Source organism: Uloborus diversus, chromosome 4 (genome assembly GCF_026930045.1).
Source record: "Uloborus diversus isolate 005 chromosome 4, Udiv.v.3.1, whole genome shotgun sequence".
Taxonomy (NCBI): Eukaryota; Metazoa; Arthropoda; class Arachnida; order Araneae; family Uloboridae; genus Uloborus; species Uloborus diversus.
This window is the reverse complement of record NC_072734.1, coordinates 97975547-97997856: the sequence shown is the minus strand read 5'-3', so window position 1 is coordinate 97997856 and position 22310 is coordinate 97975547. Positions and strand designations below refer to the sequence as shown.

Genomic DNA, 22310 nt, shown 5'->3' with positions numbered 1-22310 from the left:
TTCCGTTGAAAAGTTAAGTGTAGTTGCAAAAACAGGAGCCACTAATCAAATGTTTTGTAGTTCTTGTTTTCAGTTTGCTTATACAATTGTTTCCATTCAACAATAAGTAATGAGCTCAAATCTTCGGGCAAGTATATTAATGAATGATATACAAAAGAAATAATATACATGTATAAATGCCATCAAGCACATTCATAAGTGTTATCAATATGTATGTTGTACACTTTTTTTTTTCTATTATCAGATTTTTCTCAAATGCTTTATGTATTTGGCTGCATCCTAAAAATATTAAAATTTCATTCTTATAATGAGTAATAATAAAAATAAGAAGTCTATGGTAGCTTATTTAACCCCATTCTGGTAATGTCCTTTGCATTACAATAATAGCAGAACTCTTGTGATACTTATTATGAAACTAAAATAAGAAATCTCATTCATTTCGTTGTTTTATTTTTTCTGATTCAAACTTGTACTTTTTTGAGCAATCACGATTGCTTATTGTTCTCACTTGACTGTTTTGATGTGCTATCATTTTATTTTCCCGCCAGCACCCTCTGCAGCATCACCGTCGACCGGCTCCTCACGATGCTGCTCCTATCGCGAAAACCGTCTCCAGGTTGCATCCATATGCTACACACGCGCGCATACATACACAACTACACACACAAATACATACACCTACACACATACACATACTCAAACACATACATACACACACGCATACATACAGACATCTACACACAACTACCCACACACTCATGCCTGAACACATACATATTCCCCACCACACACAAACACTCATACACATAACTACCCACACACTCATACCTGCACACAGACACAAACACACATGCCTACACACACATACTCCCCACACACACATAAACACAAATGCCTACATATACACACACACACACACACACACTCGTGATTGCGAAAAACATAATTTGAATTCAAGAGGTCAAAATTCAAATAAATTTATTTATTTATTTATTTTTTTGTAAATTTGTTTGACATTACATTTCTTGAATAGTTCAAAGTTACTCTTGGCAGAATAACTTTGAACAAGGTTAATAATCCCTTTTAAATAGTTTCTATATTTACTATTTCCTAATTTTTGATAACTGTAAGAAACTTTCAGTTTTTCTTCAATTTCATGCCAATAGATCCAATAACACTATTAAAATATGAGTAGGGCATTCAAAAAGTGAGACATAAAGGATCGTACCCTAAACAATAAGTTATCTGAATAATTTCTATGCTTTAAAATGTCAAACTAAAAAATAAAAAAAAAAAACGTTAATCTTTTCAATTTTTCAAATTGAGTTGTAGTAAACATTGAGAACATCTTAGTCGCAGTTTGATTACAAGAGATACTCAAAGGAAAAATTTAGAAACAGATAAAACTTTTATTTTTATTTACAATTATCTAACATATTCAAACATCAATAAACAAACAAAAAAGTCATGTTTTATCTACAATATTATTACTTCCTTCTCATCAGTGCTGTGGTTGGGGAAGGGGAGGGGGGAGGCACCGTTCTGCGAAATATTTGGTTTCCTATTGAAAAAGTAATGCAAATTTCAAGTACATTGGTTTCAAACCATATTTTTTTAAAAAAAAATAAAATAAATATCCGCTTTTTGAATTTAAGTGGGCATAAGTAATCTAAACCGACCTGTTCTTTGCCCACGAAAATTTCTCACCTATGCCATTTAAAATGTATAGGGTGCGTTCCCCCAAACATTTCTTCCCAACTACAGCACTGCTTTTCACAAAAGAGAATCACATCAAAAGGTGTCAGTGCTCTGCCACTGTCATCGGCAGAAGTAAGGAAAATACCTGTGCTGTGCTAAAGCAGATGATAAGAGTGCCCTTCTATAATCTTCATTCTGTAACAAGACCGAAGGGTCGGGTATTGTGTTAAATAAGTGATAACCATTTGTTGGGATTCCAATCACAGGGCTAGGCTTAAGTGGTAATCTGCTGTTGATGAATGCACTAGAAGGTGAAAATGGTGAACCGTGAAATAAAGATGAAGAGGGAAATGATGAATCCCCGAGACTAGTCCTCAAGGTGTCTTGGTCTGCAGCAGTCTGGTATTCTGAAGGAGATGTGCAACAAGATAGTGCATACGGATTGGTATGAGGACTGAAATGCAACCTCTTGCTGTCTGGATTGTTTATTTGGTGATCCGCTAAACAGCGTTCTAAATAACTATTGCAACCTGATGAACACAATCTGCCCGTTTGGCAAATTAAAGGGGAGTTCGTTGTACTTGGTTCTTTTGCACTAGATTTGGTTGGGGTGGTTTGGAAAGTGGAAGAAACTTCACAAGGTTCCGACTTTGGTTCATCTGAGGAATCCTTCCCTGGTGTGGACCGTTCGGTTTCTGAAGTTGGCCATTTGCCGTCTTCTGAGAGTTTGTCGTCTTCTTTTTCAAAGAAAAAATCGTCTGTAGCTTTCCTGAAATTATAAAAGAAACATTTTGTACAGAAACGCAACCATGCTTTTGAATTGCGTTTATATGAATTTAAAATTTTCCGAATAGAAACTTTCTAAAGAAATTAGTGTACGTTTGAAAGCGACAAACGCTTAATTGGTTCTACTTTTGGAACAATATTTATGGCAACACGGTAAAAAAACGCAAAATTTTCTGTAACAAACGAAATTTAAAGATAGAATTCTGATTTAATAAAATTGTTTCGCTTGGAAGTAGAGCGAAATTAGTGCATCACGTGTCTACGCAAAATGGTTTCTGAATTAAGCTCCTTATCCTTCATTTGGCCCAAAAGAAACTGAATAAATTGTTAAAAAATGACAATGAAGCTTCGTTTCTTCCTTGTCCTTCTGGTTTTATACGAATGCTAGTCACTCACTTTGGCATCGTTTTTAGCTTTTCGTTACTATTGCGCACTATTGTGTTTATTGGTTAACTCAAAAAGGACTACATGTGATTTATGAAGAGAGTTTATTTTTACAGATAACTCAACGACTACAGTTAAATTTCGAGCTACAATGAGTTGTTCGCAGTACAATAACTTAAAATAAAGGTGGTTAATGTTACATACGTATATTGTCGGTAACAAGGATGAAGATAAACCAATCCAATCCACTGTATTTCATGCGCGCAAGATTCCTTATCTTCATTTACAGGAATAAATTCAATACTGACCTTTTAAAAAGAATTAAATTCCTTCTATTCGTTACCAAAAATAATTTAACTCCACGCTTGATGAGATAACAGACAGGGCCCGATTAAGTTATAAAGAGGTTCAAGGCCAAACTTTTTTTCGGGCCCGCCTAAAATCGAATCTTACCATTTTAGCTACGGGACAAAAGAAAGAAGAAAAAAAAAAAGCAGCCAGTTGGGGTTTTTTTAAAAATCGGGAAATTAGGCCATGGAAGGGTTGGCCCATTCAGTAATCAAGCCCTGAGTACAGGGTATACTTGGTTAACTGTATTCATGCAAAATTTGGCGTAAGTATACAATAATCGGTTTATCAATTTTTGAATAGTCATCTTCATTTTTATTGCTAAAAAATTTACAAGTATAACAGCCAAAACATCTTATCTTATCAAATTATTATCTTTTTAATTAGAGGGTACATTTCGTGGGGTGGAAGGGGGGTAACTGTCTAATACGTCTTCTGATGTGGTGAACTGAAAAAAATATAAATCAATTTACCTTTTCACTCTTTTGCATCCTCCGGATTCTCGAAACCCTTTGGCAAAAGGATTGTTATCAATCTTCAACTTTGTTATCTAACGAGAAAAGAAAAAACTTTTTTGTAAAACTTTTAAAATGTATTCATCTAATATCTTGTGAAGAAAATATTGAGAGATAAAACAACACACAAAACATAATTTTATGTAATTTCTCTAATTGTCATCAATCGGGAACTTTCAAATAGAACCTTATTTAATGCATTTTCGCAACTGAAAATTATTTTAGTAGTTTCTGTTCAAATTTTGCTTTTTGAACATTATTTAGCACTTAGTACAGTAGAACCCCGCAAATTCGGACCCCGTTGGTCTGGATCTGCGGATAATCCGGATTGATCGATTTTTTTTTTTTACTATGAGGAGCGATCGTCAAATTTCCATAACATTAATTTATTTAACCTTCTCACGGGCAAGACCGTGTTATGTGCTTGATTGAATTCCCTTTTTTTGGCAATGCAACTTTTAAACCAATTTGTTTTCCTCGAAAGGGAAAAAAATTGATTCAAAAGTTGTATTGCAGAGAAAATGAAACTCAAAGAACGACGTAACACGGTCTTGCCCGCGAGAGGGTTAATCTTCGCATAAAGGAGATTTTCAGTAAGTATGTTTTATTTTAATTTATGCTTTTCATTCTCCAGATAATCCGGATTTTCGATATTCGGGATAGGGTCGGATCCCAATTAATCCGAATTATTCAGGGTGGCGACAGGAACTGTGAAAAAAAGTTCCCTGGCTTTTCCCTGATTTCCGTTACCAATGATAATGGTTTTCTTTCTTTGCTCTACTTGAAATCCATTGTATGTTTGTATAAAATGCAGTATTTTGAACGTTTTAAGTTGTGTAAAGTTGTTGAACTAAAGATATATTTTGAAAAAATGCTACTTTTTTAATAAAATGGCAAAAAAAAAAAAAAAACGAGACAATTTTTTTTGGGGGGGGGGAGGGGACCTACAAAACAGTATATTAAATTTTTATACTAGGGAAAGATTATAAAAAATTTAAAAAAAAAGTATTTTACTTCCAGAAACCACTTAACACAGGAATTTTAAGAAACTATTAAAATTACTCTTAAAAACATACGTGTATTTATGATAGATCTAAAAAGTAATTGAAATTATTTTGAACTAAGTTTTCAAACAGTATAATAATTGTTGCAAGAATAACAAGTAATAGTGAAAGAATAGAAGTAATGTAGTTATTCTTATATAACTAATTGACATATTTATGCAAAACAGATGAAACCATTTGACATCCATTCATAGGGAGCTTTTCTCTAATCAAGAACATAGGTTTTAATGAATGAATACAGCATTTTAACAATAAAAAAATAAAGATATTTTCTTAAGTACACAAGTTAACTCTATTTTAAATGATTTTAGTATGTAACAAAAAAAATAGATTGCTTTTGTAACAAACAACTTCGAAATGCAAGAAAAAGAAGAAAAAAAAAAGGAATTAGTTAATTTCAAAACATATATGTATAAAAAAAACTTGCTTATAAAATTAAAGAATTACTTAAATCTGAAGAAAAGAAAACCTTTATAATTTGCGGTGACAACAAATAGTATAACGGCAAAAAACAAAGTTTTTTTTATTCAAAGTTCAATTTTAGCAATTAAATTAAAAACGCGAAGAAGTAATAACTTTTAATCTTTTATAGTATTAATTCAAAAACCAATGATTTCTTCTTGAAATCGTGATTACAGTACTTATTTACTTCGAGACAATGGAATAAAGGCAAAGGAGCTAAGGCATTAATGAAGGCTTCCTCTGTGCCTGTATGGTTGTTTATTTTACGTAGCATTGAAAGCGTAAAAGGAAATTTGAAGTTAGGTAAAATAAACAACCTAACAGAGACAGAAGCAATCTTAGGAAGTTCATCCTGCGGTTAATAAGTAAGATTCAATACTTTGACGTTGAGGAAAAAAGATGCACAAATATGCGGCAGTGTATAATCGCACCTCATTAATTTTACTTTTTTTTTTTTGAGCAGTTAATTGCCGGAAAATGCGTAGGGAATTTAGAGTACTTAATTTTGTAAAGCAAAAAAAAAAAAAAAAATCTTCATAAAAATCAATTTTCCCTGATTTTTTGTTATTTTTTCAAAATTCCCTGTTATTTCCCTGATTTTTCCCTGATTAATAAAGTTCCCTGACTTTTCCCTGATCTCCCTGATCTGTCGCCACCCTGGAATTATCGGGGCTCTACCGTACTTGCTAAATTTCTAAATACTTATTCTCTACTTTAAATCTGACTTTAAGACCTATTTTTAGCAGTCGTTTAACATATTTCTTGTTGTCATTGTAGAATGGACGTAATCTTATTTACAAACTAACTCAGTAGAATAATTTTCAAGACGAAATATTTTGAAGTGACTAGACAACTTATTGGGACTTACCTTTTGGTTTTGATATGCCGTGACAGCAATGAAGTCAGCCTCCTCGAACGTGAACGTTCGAAATTTTTTAAATGGTAGCCTTGTGATGTCGTCTGCACGGACAACGTGAAACCTCGGTTGATATTTATGCATAGAATTTAAAATTGTCTGGAAGGAAAAGAAAACAAAGTTAGAATTTTAAGTAGTTTTTAAAAAAAGATAAAATTATTTATAGTAAATAAATTACAAATTTTAAAAACGGGGCGATTTTTTTTCTGAGAAAGGAAAAGAAATTTCCTATTCATATTATAATTGTTGTTTTGTCGTAGAAAACGTTTAATGTGCAGTTTTTAACATTGCGAAGCATGTATTTTGATTTTCTACAGTTAGCACGCTAAAGTTATACTAACTGTTCATAATGACGTTATATTTTAAAATATCCACATGTTTTTAGTATAATTCCTTTAAATTAGAAGACAAATCTAAAATATACTTTCAAAAAAAAAAAAAAAAAAAAAAACAAACAAACAAAATATGTACAATTGTATATGGTTTTCAAAAAAGCAATCGATTTATTCATTGGAAAAAAAAGTGCATTCAATAGTAGATGCATTATTATTATGGTTAGTTCAATTCATAGCGACTGCATTTTGATTTTCCAACAAACACCAGTAAAACATTGAAATTTCAAGTTATTTTCATGCTTTATTTCAGCGGAAGAAAATAAGCGTGTTTAGACAATAAAACTAAACTTAGTGAAAAACTAAAAATTTGTAGATACTCCGTTTATCTGCCAGACTTGCTTGCATTAAACATTATCGCAGAAACTAATGTATTTCCGTTCAGCAAATTTGTTTTCATACTTAATACTTCATGAACTAATGGTTCATGATGATCCTACTAGAAACCGTGTGACTATTTTACCTATTAGTGCAGAAACAAATCTGCTATTTAATGGCATTAACTCTTATGAACTAAGATTATAGAACTCCATTACTAACTGTTTAGAAAGCAAAAAAAGTAGAAATTTGTTTTAAAAAAAAGGCAAAAAAAAGTTTTATACTGAGTTCTACTGCAAATAATTTAGGATAAAATAGCATATTTTTAAAGTGTACCTTAATTATGTTTATGTTATAAATTTCGACATACTTTATTGTTATTATTATTATTATTTTCAATGTTTTCTTGGATCATTATTTATTTATTTATTATTTATTATAATCTTGCGTTATAAACTGGCCCTAAATATGGTTCCTTTCAGAGTAGTGGAAGCTAGCCAGGCTGGAGGAACAAACAGCCTATCTGCTCAATCAAGGGGTTTCGAATAGATAGTTAAAATATGTTGATGTTTCTGTAATTTATCTGTCACAATGTGAAATAATTTTTTGTAAAAAAATCCCTTGTTTGAAATAACATTGAAGTGAATTGAATTGAAAAATACTCTTAAAATTTTGTTTCGTAGAAATAGTTTTCTAATTATCTTTCACTATTTCTTACTTTTTGTAATGCTATTTTGCTGTATTTCGGTTAGTTCATAATGAAAAATTCATCAAATACTTACATGACTATGTTTATTGGATATGTTGTTTGTGATCTTTAGTTTGTGGAAGGACACAATTTTCTGCATCCACTGTTCGCCCGTAGAAGGACTGTCGGGATGGATGTACATCCTCTTGGGCATCTCGGGGTCAGCTTTGCCGGCCACAACCCACCTGCTGTTGTGGAATTTGTACCGACAGTCGTCTGCAGCCACAATATCCATCAGGAGAATGTACTTGGCTTTCTTGTCCAGACCACTGACTCGGACTTTGAAAGCAGGGAACATTCGTCTGAAACAAATAAATTCAAAATTAAATATGAGGGTTTTATTATACACTAGAAAGTTGCTCTTCAAGGTATGACGGGTGAAAATTGCTTCTTCATTTGAACGAAGCAATTGTGCTGTTTGATGATATTTTGATAGTTGAAATTTTAACCCTAACTACAGTGGATTAACCCTTAACTCCAGTAGATAGCGTTCATTGTTGACCCCTTTTTCGTTTCTTCATTCTCCTAAAATGACAGTCTTATCATCAGAAAAACAGTTAAGTTACCGGATCCAGTTCAGCCTTGTCAAAGTAAAGCATTCGCTGCAAGTCAAACATTATTATCAAAAAAATATATTATCGAATTATCATGCTATGGTGCGAGTTTCATTGTTGGTGACGTCAGTCTTACTCGATCAGTGAGTTGGTTACTATACATATGAGGATTCCTGAAAGAATAAAGCGTCCTACATCTTTACAATAACAAGTTAAAAGTTTTGTTTCTGAATTCCTCAACAACATATGGGCTTGTTTATCAATGATGATATTAGATTTTAACATTTGAACTGATTGTGGCATTTCCGAAAGCAATTATATGCATTAGTTGACCTAAAGACTACACTGATTGAATCTATTATTTATTTCAATAAGTTATTGATTAGTTACTAAAAACACAATTTCGATTTTTTTTTCTTTTTTAATACTTTAAAAAGAGGGGAATTATATGAATTTGAAAGGAAATCTAAACTAAATGTTCTTATGCAGGCCTGTTGTTTCGGAATTTTATGGGGAGGAGGGAGGGGAGGGCAAAGAATTTTATGTATTCTTAATGCATATTATAAAAAATAATAAGCGGCAGAACCAGAGCCACATCTTTGTAAATTACATGGATTTTTCACAGCCTGGAGGAGCACTGGCTCCCTCCTGACCCCTTAAATGACGGGTCTGTCCTAAAGTTAGCAGGCCCATCATTTCGAACCCTTCCACTATCACTAGTGAGGACAAAGTACAAATTCAATGCAAAATACATCAAAAATTACAAAAACTAAACCCACTTATACGTGAATTGTTAACTTTCCAAAATCTTTAATCATAAATTTCTCAAAGCTGAGTGGGGGGGGGGGGGGGCAATTACTTCTAAAGACCTTCATGAATGAAATGGCGGGTCTGCAGGTTAGGTTAAAAATATTCAAATCTCATTCTTCAGACTTCAGATAAGAGCGGAAATTCTCTGTTAAGAATCATTCAATCATTTCTAGTTTCGTCGCTAGATGACGCCATTAGTCTGTTATTTTGATTTGCTCTTGAATTTTGAGCAAATAATCACGAGTTTCTAATAGAGAACCTCAATGGAGTCGCTTTTTAAAGATAATCTATTTTACACTCGCGGCATGATTATTTGAACCATTTTACATAATTAAAAAAACGCTAAGAGCCTTTAAAAAACAACAACGCATAAGGAGGAAAATTTTTTGAGTGTTAAATAAAATAAAAATAAGTTAAATTTGCTCAAAATGGCAAAATTTACACGCGCTGTTTTTTCATTTTGCGTAAGCATCCTATTTATAAAACATTTCAATTAGCCTTTCTGTTCTTAATTCTTATTTCTTTAATATCGAAAAAACGTCGTCTAAAATCTATTATGTGACTGGCCGAAATCAAATTATTTCAGAGTCATTATTTCAAGTCAATTAATTTTTTATCCTGACTAATTGATATTTTAGGTGAGACTTTTGGGCATAATTTACTCGAGAATTATTTTCATTATAGAATGAAGTTTAACTGAATCGCAGAAAAAAATATTAAAATCGCAAATGAAAAGAAAAAAAAACAATTTAGAATAAAATGCAATAATGAATAAAAAAGCTCTCAAATTAAGAAGAAAAAAGGAGAGGAGGGAAGGGGGAGAAGGCAACTGTCCCCTCCCCGGCTCTAAGAAATAGAAATCAATGAATGCAATGTGGGTGTAGTTTTTGCAGTTTTTTAAAAATATATAATTTATTTCACTACTTTTACTTAATTACGAAGAAAGAGGAAAAACAAATAAATAAAAATATAACAATTGTTACAACCATAAATTGATGACTTTTTTTTTAAACACAAAATTTCATAAATCATCGTTTATACCTAAGATCGCACAGCATTTCCTACAAGGAATTAAAGGAACTCTTAACAATAATAAATTTAGATTTAACGTAACACAATTTAACAGATTATTGTCTTAAGAAAGAGGCTCCCAAAGCGGGTGTCGCGGCACCCTGGGATGCTACAGGGAAAGGCAATAGGCGGGGGTGGGAAGCTCGATGGGAGGTCACTGTGACCTCCAAAAATTTCACTTACTCGTAAAATTTTGCTTGACAATACAGTAAAAATGGTGTTCTCTTCGGCAAAATGATCATCATTCGGCGAGATTTGGAGTTCCATTCGGCAAATTGAGAATTTCTGCCCTCCCAAAAATTTAAGTTCGGAGAGCCACTGGCAAGAGATACCGCGAAGTGTTCACGGTACCAATATACATGTAGAGATAGCCAAGGGTGCAGTGGGAAAATTCTAATTCTTCAAAGGAGGCCGTGAGTAGGAAAAGTTTGGGAACCACTGTATTAAGACCCCCAAATTCAGTCAGATCAACTTATTATCAAAGATTATTTTATTCACACTGGGATTATAAAACAGAATAAAAAGTTTGGCATGAGATCAAAGAGGGTCTTTCCTTGGCTCGCCGAAAGAAAAAACATAATTTATGCATACAAACTAGATATGGTATTATTATTCTTCTTTTAAATAACGTTTTCAGTACAAACCCTAAAGCTCTTTTGCAACACAAACTTCAAGAGTTCAACAAGAACACCCTAACTATTTTCAGCAAACGACCTCCTTTTCCAACCGAAGACAGACGAATTTCGATACTTTCTTATCTCTCGACCTTCACATAGATTTCCCCAACCCCACAAACATTCCCGGAAACGACGATGCCCCTTCTAAAAATGGGGTGCATTTTATCCATCTTGCTGAAAGATTACGGCAGCTGTAAATAGCCTCTGTGTTAATCTGTGTCACAGAGTCTTCTTGCAAAAAGTTCTTAAATTTGATAATGAGTAACAAAATACCACCCATCAACCTTTCATCCATTATCTCCCTTCCTTTTCCTTTTCTGAACTTCTTCTTTTCCGGAATCAGTTTCAGAATATCTACGGATCTGTACCATTGATTCGGAAATACCCGCAGTGAATAAAGATGTACCCTTAGTAAAGTGATATAATTTACTCTTTTTTCTCCCAGAATCTACAGAAACATTACGGGATATTCTTTCACTGATTCTTCAAACCTGGTGGAACTCGATTCTTTTGTTGCTATGTTGCCCAAAGAAGATAAGTTCTCCTTTTCGTTTCCTTTGTTGTCTTTTTATCCTTTATCTTCAATTCTGCTTTTCGAGAAACTTTGAGTTCTCAGGATAAGCGGTTCTGATGGTTTCTTAGTTTTAAGAGAACTAAACCCTTGCATTTATTATAAAATTAATAACCGGAAGTAAACAATTAATATCTACTTCAGATGATCTCAGGCCCACGTTCAACTTTTCACTCAAAATTCCTTCCACTGCAGCTCCTTACTTTCTCAGAACCTCCTGCCCGTAGATGTCTTTGGCAAAACTGATTTTTCCTAGACTATGTGTCCTATGAGTAAATATTCCACTATTGTGGTTTCTTCTAGCTTTATGGGTGGTTGCTCAACAACCATTTCAACCGTTTGATATTTTAACTTGAGCTTTAACTAACAGTCGGATAATTTAATTCGATTTCTTCTATTTATTAACGTGATTGAAAGGTGCCATCATACGCTGAAGTCAACTTGCACAAACTTAGTGCCATCATATGCTGAAGTCTGTACTTAAGCAAGTAAGCTTGTACAAGTAAACTTAAGTTCTTTAAGGACAATTCTGCATAAACATACTTCCATAATCCTGATGCTTACACAAGCAACTTGCTTGAACAAAACTTCATCAACCCGATTTTTCCTATCGCAAACTACTTAGTCAAATTTTACTATTACACTTGTTTGTTTGTATAAGCGCTTTAGAGAGAAAAGTAGGTTGGGGTTGGACTCGCACGTTTTTCAGTTTCAACATCTCCTTACACTATCATTAGGGTCTGACATAAACTGTAAAATCTTAAGAACCTGAAGAAATTTTTTGGCGCCAGCAAATTTATTTCCCGTGTTATATAGCTTAATATCTAGCTGCAAAGGTATTTTATTGTTTGCCCGGGTTTTGTCGGACTCTGATTATGATATACAATCAGGGATGACGCAAGTTTTGTCAGAGCCCTTGTCAGTTTGGTCACTACCCCCCCCCTATAAAAATTATAAAATTTATACACTTATATTCCGAGCCGGGACCCTCAAAAGGCCTGACCACAAGTTTCCAACAATGCCATGGATGTAGGAATAACTAACAAGGTACTCCTAATACCTCAGTGCACTAAGCTAACTTGGACTCTCGTCGGCCCTGGACACAATAGGTCTAAAATGAGAACTAAATACGAATATCGATCTACCTTCCTGACTTGGTGATGACCATCTCTGTCCCCAATGCGTGGAATCGATCCCAGAGTTCTTTCGATTCCAGAGTCACTTCGGGATTATCTTTGACCCCGTCGTCTTCTTCAGCGTCGGGAACAGCTCGGTAGCCGGCGGTTGAGAATTCCTTGCCGCCGAAACAGGACGGCGGCGGCGGGTACATTAAGGAATGTCCGAAAAATGGATAGGAGGACGCTGGGGTCAAAAATGAGTTAGTCCGGTAATCCATGAAAGAAGTAAGGCCCGGCGGTGGCGGATAAGGTTCAGTCGGTGGCAAGCCGTAGTTGTAGAAATGGGGATGGAAGGCCATCCCTGAAGGTGGCAAGAATGGAGAATCCAGGGTCATCGGCTGAGTATTAGTAGAAACCTGTTGAAATAAAGAAAAATAATTACTTAAAATTCCAAGATATAAAATATTTTGGTAGTAAATTTATTTGAAAACTGATATCGGGGACTGCGGAGCAAAGTGAAATGGTGAAATATTTACTCTGTTTTTAGCACTACCTATCTAGCAATATTTTAACCATATGTAGGTTAACCTCACATAGTCTATTCCAGTCAGGAAGAAGTTACCTCTGAAGATCAAAGCATATGATAGTGTACATGCAATTTTCAAAAAATGATACTCATATTGTTATGTTTTGTAGAACCGTCAAACATTATTTTTGTAATTGTAAAATGATACAATTCTTGATCTTATCATTTTAAATGCTACTTAAGGCTAACTAATATTCAGTGCAGTATTCATTTATTTATTTAATACTAGGCTTATTTTGATTTGAAATATTTTGTACAATTGAGGCAATGAGAAGCAAAGGGATGTAAGTGGACGTTTTCAAATTTTGAGTAGAACGCGTTTAAAGTTGCGGTGCTTGGTAGGCTTTTATTGAAAAGTTTTTCTAAAACATGCTGTATAACAGCACCTACCAGGACTACTAGTACTATCTCTTGCCCCAAGACAGAGGAGAGGTTCACTTATGATTGAACTGGTTATCTCCGAATTTTTAATTTTGCCACTCACATCCCTTTGTTTTTCACTGCCTCAATTAGTGAAGTGGATGCAGGGCAAAGTGAACTAAGTTATTTCATTTACTTATTTAATAATTTATTATATCACTTACGTACTCATTTCATTTATTACTTAATTTATTTACATTACGTAACTTAAAAATTTATTTATTTATTCATTCATTCAATTATTTTCTTTATCATTCACTATTTTATTCACTAAATAATTTTTATCCTACATTGATTGATTGATTTTATTCATTTGCTGCTGCATTATCTATTTAATTCTTCATTCATTTTTTATTTACGCCTACATTTTATCAAAAATATTTTTAATTATCAAATAAAAACTATTATGAGATAATAAAAGTTACTAACAGTTACAAATAAAAACTAAAATGAGAAGGAAATGATCAACTTAACATAGTCGTAAAATTTCATTTGCATGTGTTTTGTGTTTATTCGCACTGAAATTTAAAGAAGATTTCACCAAATTAAGCCAATAAAAAAAGTTAAACGATTTAAGAAATAAAATCAATGATAAGTAACAAAAGTCAACTTATTCTCATTTTATTTGTTCAGTTATATAGATCTTTTCTTATAGGGCACGCATTCAACTCGGATCAACAAATGTCTTTGAAGACACATCTAATGACGACATATATAATAAATCTTTTAAGACATATTAGTTTCTTGTTTACACAAGAAAAGTGTACTAAATCTTTAAGCAACGAAGAAAAATAGCTTTGAACACATCATCAATAACAAGTTGTAATAATAATAGGAAGAATAAGAACACTGCATGTTCCCCAAATGATAATAGTTAACATAAATCTAAACTTTTGTACATGCATTTCCAATCAAACTTATAATTATCATCGATATCACTTGCACTTATCGGATATATAAATTCTTTTCTAACAATGCAAGTGCAACGTAAAATCGTGTAATTACATTTAGAAATAATGTCCCCATCGTACGTGAAGAGCATTGCTAATATTCGAAGAGAAAAATGAACTACACATGTTACAACAAGAAGAAAAAAGTGTTACAGAAGTGACTTTTGTACGTTTTGAATTTAATTGTATGCACTCGTATAATCAAGGAATACATCAAACCACGGAGAAACCGGAAAGATTGTTAGCAGCTGCAAAAAATGATCGCCGAGAAAAAAAAGTTCGTTTATTTAACAAGATTATTTTTGATATAATTATTGTACATCGATGAAAAAATCACTTCGAAGATCGCAGAAATACAACGATGGCACTAGCAGTTGGTTAGATAGAGTTTTATCTAGATTTACATGCCAAAATTTGCATTAAATGTTTGTAGGGGCTGAGCTCTTAAACAAGGCATTCCAAATGTGATGACCTATGAAAATGTTTCTCTTCAAATGACAACAGAGCGTCCCCCCCCCCCATCCATCCCCTGAATTTCGAAGATTTTAAGTTGTTTCTGACCTACAGATTCATGATATTCTAGATCAGGGTTCGCCTACACTGTAAAAAATCTCGGAAAACTCTCTGAATATACAAAAAAGTTTTCCGTAATATACAGATTCGTACGCCCTCCGCAGTTTTCTGCTATAATCAAAAACGTTTCCCGTTTAGCAAGAAAGTAAGAGTCGACGCATGCGCAGCTCTCACGGCAATTTTATAGTCCAGCAGCAAAACTAAACTGAAACTTTCGAAAGCACGCAATGAAAACAAGTGCTGACTCATGTATGCGAAGTAACACTCATCAAGGGGATTAGTAGAAGTTTTGTTCCTCGCATGAATTCACTGAAGATAATTTTAAAGTCTTATATTTTCTTGCATATGTATCGTCATGAGATTGAATTTGAAGCTATGTCACTTATTTTTAAGTACGAAGTGCAAATTCTCGACGCATGCTCGCGGAAGGAATACAAACTGAAATTAAAAACCAAATAACTGCCGAGAGGACGCCATCTAAATTCATTGCTTCGCATAACTTGTGTAGGTAATTCACTTTTTTCTTGGATACTTTTCTTCTTTCTATACCAAATGGGTAATTTTTGTTGGCAGAATTTTATTCTGTCATAAAAATCACCTTTTTGGTGACCAAAGCCTGCAAAAGACCACCACCGACGAATAGGTAAGTCGCTTTGCAACTCTATTACTTTAAAGAGATTTAGTTCATATAAATCTCGTTAAAGAAAAACTATTTTCTTCAGTATTATTTTTTTGTTGTGAACTATTGCAATTTGAAAATATTTTACATTATATAGAACACATATTTAAAGTGCAAGTGTGTCTAGTTTTATTCTGTAAAATTTATGAATTGAAGATTATAAAAAAAATTTAAATAAGTGTTATTGTGTACTTTGTTTTTATGTGTCAATCTCAGTTAATATTTGGCTGAACATTCATGTATCAAGCATTATGAATTAAATGTTATAATATGCAAATTGTCAGGTTTGATAGTTCGTCTTTAAGGTTGCATGTTTTCATTCTCTTGTAAACAGTGTAGCTAGATTGTATGAGGGGCATTCCACGGTATTTTGGACATTATGTAGAGTCCGTAACATGACCTTTTTTTGCCATAACTTTTTAATTTACCGTTAGATTTGCAAATTATTTTAATTTGAGCTGGTGTGTTGGTAGGAAAAGATCAAAATAAAATAATATGCTAATCAAACAGTAAATTAAAAAGTTATGGCAAAAAAGGTCACGTTACGGACCCTACATAAATGTCAAAAATACCTTGGAATGCCCCATGAAGTAAAAAAAAAAAAACTATCTCTTGTAATTAGGAACATAGTGCTTCAGTATTATCTAAATGACGATATCTCTTTAAATATTTGCATTAGCGAAACGCTTTAAATTAGTTAAATGTGTATTAATTTATTTAACAAATAGATACATATATGTATTTAAAAGTGTCTTCATTTTTTTCGTTTTACGAGCCTCAATTTTACCAAAAGCAAAAAAAAAAAAAAAAAGACTTAATAAAATAATTTTGTATTTTTACACCATATTAAAGTATTTGACTTATAATTTATATGATACTTTGATTTATAATGTATATGATGTTGCTTTTTCAAGGGGGGGGGGGCGCTTCATAGCATTTTATGGGTGCACCATCACTCTTATGGTGGGGGGGGGGGGGTATTCTTGTATATATGAAATGGAATAATCATGTAATAGAGTTCAATGTTTTAATAAATAAAACATATAATGCATTTTGCGCACACTGTAAAAATAAAATCAGTAACCTATTTTGAATAAGTATTTATATTTGTGATGAGATGGAAAAGGGCAAGAACAGAAGAATCAACCCGAATGGTTCCAGCAGGGGGACTTGGTGTCATATTTAAATTCATCAATTTCTCTGTTGGTACTTTTCGGTACACTTTGTTCGTCAGAGAAATTGACTTGAGGTGAACGAATTTAGGAACGCGAAGGGTAGGTAAGTCCTGTCAAATTTTATCCGAAGATAAAAGCTGTCAAGTTTGATACAAGATATGTTTTTAAGTTCTGCATTAAAAATACAATATGTTGATAGTTTTGTCTTGAAAATATTGAGAGAAAAACTGAAGTTTAAGATTGTTTAACAAACAATCCCCACTTTTCAGAAGGTACCCCCACTCCAATTCCCCGACGATTTTGTGATTAGGAATGAAACTACTAGATTATTTCATAATTTTTCAAAAATTTATAACTGTGCATATGTTATGCTGTTAACCATGCTATTTGTCATTAGAAATTCCAAAAAAAAAAAAAAAAAATCCACGAATGATTCTAAAATTGCTTGTATTATTGCTCTTAGATATGAAAGAATTGAAACTGATATGGTATGCAATACTATAATAAAGAATTATATTTTAGAAAAAATCACGGAAAAAGGATTCCGAAATTCTCGGAAACGTTTTTGAAAATTGTTTGGAGAATTCCGAAATACTCGGAAACGTTTTCGAAACTTTCATGAACCACAGCTGCACAGAATACTCAGAAACATTTCTGGAAATTACGGAAAGAGGATTCAGAAATATTCAGAAACGTTTCTAAAAATTACAGAAAGAGGATTCCGAAATACTCAGACACGTTCTGGACATTACAGAAAGAGGATTCCGAAATACTCAGAAACGTTTCTGAAAATTACAGAAAGAGGATTCCGAAATACTCAGACACGTTTCTGGACATTACAGAAAGAGGATTCCGAAATACTCAGAAACGTTTTTGAAACTTTCATGAACCACAGCTGCACGATATACTCAGAAATGTTTCCGAATTTTTTTTACAGTGTATATATGTCAGTCGATATATATCATGATATATATCACGACATATATCCGATATTAATTTTGAAAATATCATGATATTTTGATGTATTCGATATTTATTTTTTCAACTACGGTATTTTCAATATAAAAATTCTATTAATCATAGTAATATTGTTTATTTATTATTAAAAATAACCAGTTATGTATTATATTTTTATGGTGTATTAATACAATTATTAATAGAACAAAGTAATATTCCTCTTTTACTTGTATTTTATATTCTTTAAATTATTAGTCATGTAACAATTTTCATATTAAAAGTGTCTAATTAAATAATAAACGTTGTTTAGAAAAAAGAAAATGTCCTATGAGTATGACGGATTAATGCATATTTTTTTATTTCTGAATCAACATATAACTATAAAAGTAGATAACAGAGGAAAAATTAGCAAAAAAAGTTAATGGGCAATTCCACAGAAAACGGTCATTTTGTCCTGCACGTTACACCACATATATATTTCATTAAAAATAATACTTTAAAATATTAATGAACAAATTTTTTCTGCTTAACAAATTACAAACTTATGCATGATTTCGTAAGCATAACATTTCGTCATTACCTTTTAAAAGTATTACTTTTTAATGAAATATATAAACCGTCACGCGCGGGACAAAGGGTTGACATTTTCGTGGAGTGGCCCTAATGCTAAATTAACTTCATTAATATTGATAAAAATTTAAAATGAAATATTACATATAAATCATGAATAAAATCTTAATTTTAAGTCTACATATTGTAATAATGTAAGCAAATAAAAAGTATTTTTTAGGATGCATTTACTTTTTTTAAGACTAGTTCGTGCTGATTAAAACTATCGGATATATATCAAAATATCGGATATTTTCGAAAATATGATATTTTCAAACCTTGTTCTAGATATGATATTATTTTCTTATTTCGGAAAATATTTTAAGAGAGCAGAACATTTTTTATTTTTCAATTTATATGATTTCAGAAGTCAGAAGATGCTTTTAAAAATTTCAAATATTTTTATGCCTGAGGGGAGAGCGGGGGAAGGGGTTGCTTGTGACATCCGCAACGTATTTTCAAGTGCCTAATGATTTTTTTGATCTTGAAACCAGAATTGAAACAGTTTTATACCAAACAAATCGTTAAACCCAAAACATTATCCCTTGCTCCATTCCTTATGCAAATTTGTACTAAATTGCTTCGACTTATTTTAGCGATAAATTGCCATCATGAGTTTAAATTCTCTTAACTATTCCCAGTCAAGGCGCTGAGCTGGAAGGTATTCCGCCGTAATTCTGTGAATGTTTATATCAAAATCGGCAGTTAATAAGCTGTTTATCGGTGCAGTGTAAAGTGGGCTAAATTGCATTGAGGCAACTGATTTTATTTCCCAGTTTGTTTCTCTAAACAATTTAACTTTATTTTCTCTTAATTTTGTTGAATTAATTCTCCCAAAAGAATGAACTGCGAAATCTTTTATTTTTGATTAATTTTTTGATAAAATCCTTTTTAGAGTTTGATATTTGTTCAAATTCAATTCTTCAATTCGTTTCTCTTAGGTTTTTAACACAGGGTTGGGTTTTGGACTGTCCGAAACTGGTTTAGGACAGGACAGGAGATATTTACTGCAATATTCGTAACGCATAAATATAAATATTAATAAGTTTTGATCAATGAGTATTTAATGACAATTTTCTCCGAAATGTTCATTTAAAAATATTTTACTTTAAAAATGTTGCCAATAACTTTAGTACATAAAAACTTCTTAATGTAACACTTGGTAGAGTTATGAAAGGAAATTCACAACACAACCAAAGGAACTAATTCCAGTTCCATTTGTAACTAAAAAGAATGTTTTTAAATGCAAAAAAAAAAAAAAGCTTTATTTTTTAAATTGGCTTCTGCATATAAGTTGTACTTGATGTTTTGTCGAAACTTCTTTTTTAAATCATAGATTAACGAACGAATGGATGATTTAATATATATTTTTATATTTTAAAACCTGTGCAATTCTTTCAAACTCTTTTTTTTTTAAATATAATACATTCTTATTCAAAATTATTTTTTTTTAATTCTTTGTTTCGGTTGTATAAGAGGGTGATTCAAATATATATATATATATATATATATATATATATATATATATATATATATATATATATATATATATATATATATATATATATATATATATATATATATATACATATATATATATATATATATATATATATATATATATATATATATATATATATATATATATATATATATATATTATATATACATATATATAAATATTGAAAACGTATTAAAGAGGAAAAAATTAGAATACTATAAACCACAAGCCCAAAGATGCACAAAGCAGCCCAATACAGCATAATACTATTAGTAAGTCTCACTAGCGCAGCCAGAAATACCTCTTGGAGGGGTTTTTTTTTCATGAAAAATACCTTCTGGAGGAGTTTTAAGTTTTTATCAAAAATATCATCTGAAGGGGATTTTTTGATCAAAATTACCCTTTGTGTGGTTTTTTTTTTTGGATCAAAACAGCTCTTTCATATGCATAAACTACAGTATTAGAATTTGCATTTATGTTAAAACCAATTGCTTTGGGGGGTGTTTTGCCTCCCCCCCCCCCCGACGTCGTTGCGCCACTGGTAAGTCTAAAAAATATAGGGCATGGTCTAGACTTTGAGTGAAAGAAAGTTTTTTTGAACCATCCTATTGTGTAATCTTAAATGATATAATAATTTTCATTTTTCAAAAGCTTGTAATAGTGTTATTGACTTTACACTTTAAACAGTTTGATTCATATTTCGAAATACTTATTTCACTCTAAAAATAAGGGTTCGAATGACAAAAATAATATGAGGAGATAACATTTCCGGGCTTATTGGCCGTGGTCTAATTGGAGTAGAACTATACTCCAATTAGACCACGGCCAATAAGCCCGAAAATGTTATCTCCTCATATTGACGCCGGCCGTGAAAGCCTTAAACAGACAAAAATAATGTTCGTTAATTAGTTAATCATTGTTAAAAATATGAAGTGGTTTCATATATGAGCAATCAAGCAAAAAAACTCATAAATTTTTTTAAAAAAAAAGCAGTTTCGCTATTTTTAAACAATAATTAATTTTATTTATCTTCACAATACTGATCATAAATAAAATAATTTTCCATATAAAATAATATTGGTCGTTGTGCATTTCTTTGTCAATTAAACTGATATTTTACTTGTTATTTTTTCGTTTGAGTGGCATTCCAGGAAGAAGTAAAAGAAGTTAATTAATATTCAGAGGTCCGCTCGAAACAATGGAAAAAATATGTTAAGTGCCATAAAAACTAATTATAAGTTGTAAATACTAAACACAATGAAGAAATATAGCTCTTTTATTGGCGCTAGATTTCAGCTTTCCTAGTTATATACAGCATAAATGAATCACTAATTGCCTAGTTCTATAACAATCCGTTTTAAATATAAAAGAATAATGCCTGGTAAGGGTGAATAAGTGACCAGTATATTTAAGCTACAAGCAGTTGAGTCAATTTTTAGATGTGCTTCAAAAACAATGATGTAGTGATTCAAGGCCAGATTAAGACATGAGTAAGTGGAGCACGGGCTCAGAGCACCAACATTTAAGGGGCATCAAATATGTAGGTAAAGTTCTTTATTGGACCTTTTTCATATCGCATTATAGCAAGATGCAAATATTAAATCTAGAAAAAAGTTCACCTTAAAAAGGTGCACCATCTCTTTCGCAAATTCAAAAACCACGTCAAGTTTAGTATTTTAATTAACTATTAAAAATGAAATCATAGATAATTTTTATATTTACGGCTAACTGCAACGGGCAAATTTCGACGACGTCTTATGTTATATCATAGTGTTTAACTGTGATATCACTTCTACTTTTCATGCTGTATGATTGTAATAAAAGGTTCCGCCAAACGTAACATGGCTGTGTTAATACGCAACACTGTAAAAAAATTCCTAAACGTTCCTGAGTATTTCCGCGTAACATTTCGAGATTTCAATGGTTTTTAATCCACTTCCTGGAAATATCCAGTATCATTGTCAAAGATTTTCCTGAATTGCTGCACGTTGTCCGAATGCAGACTTCTCTCTGTTGTAAAAACTATTTTTAGCTCCCAGTTTAAAGATCAACTGAGAGTATTTATAACGATTATCGGCTTCAGCTCGATTACGGCTCGTCCAGATCGATTAAGCTCCACAGGGGAGCGAATTAGTCTTTGGACTACGTAGCTTTGCAAGAATTGCAATCCAGCGAGATGATTCATACTTGCAATTCTGGCTTCACTGTGGCCATTTTTGCAATACTACTCTTGCAACTGTCTTGATTAATCAGGAAGGTGCCAAGCTGTTATATTACTCCCCCCTAATTTTACTCTGAAGTTCCGGAGAAAAGACTGGCTTTAAATGGGGAAGATTTCTGGATTTTTCAGGAAGGTTACTGATTTTCAGCAGAAAATGTTCCTGTTTCTTGCGAGATATGTTACTGCCAGAAATTGGGCACATCAACT

At 32.2% G+C, this 22310-nt stretch overlaps 1 protein-coding gene across 1 annotated transcript in view; it reads right to left on the bottom strand.

The window, feature by feature from the left end:
* Positions 1–1622: 1622 nt before the first annotated feature.
* LOC129220084 (T-box protein 2-like) overlaps positions 1623–22310 on the bottom strand; it is a 31587-nt gene continuing 10899 nt past the window's right edge. The window contains exons 2-6 of the mRNA XM_054854423.1: positions 12460–12848; positions 7666–7933; positions 6126–6272; positions 3690–3766; positions 1623–2467 (exon numbers count right to left, since the gene is read on the bottom strand). Of these exons, the coding sequence (XP_054710398.1) occupies positions 1819–2467; positions 3690–3766; positions 6126–6272; positions 7666–7933; positions 12460–12827 (1509 nt within the window). The 5' untranslated portion in view covers positions 12828–12848 and the 3' untranslated portion in view covers positions 1623–1818. The remainder of the gene's footprint in view (positions 2468–3689; positions 3767–6125; positions 6273–7665; positions 7934–12459; positions 12849–22310) is intronic.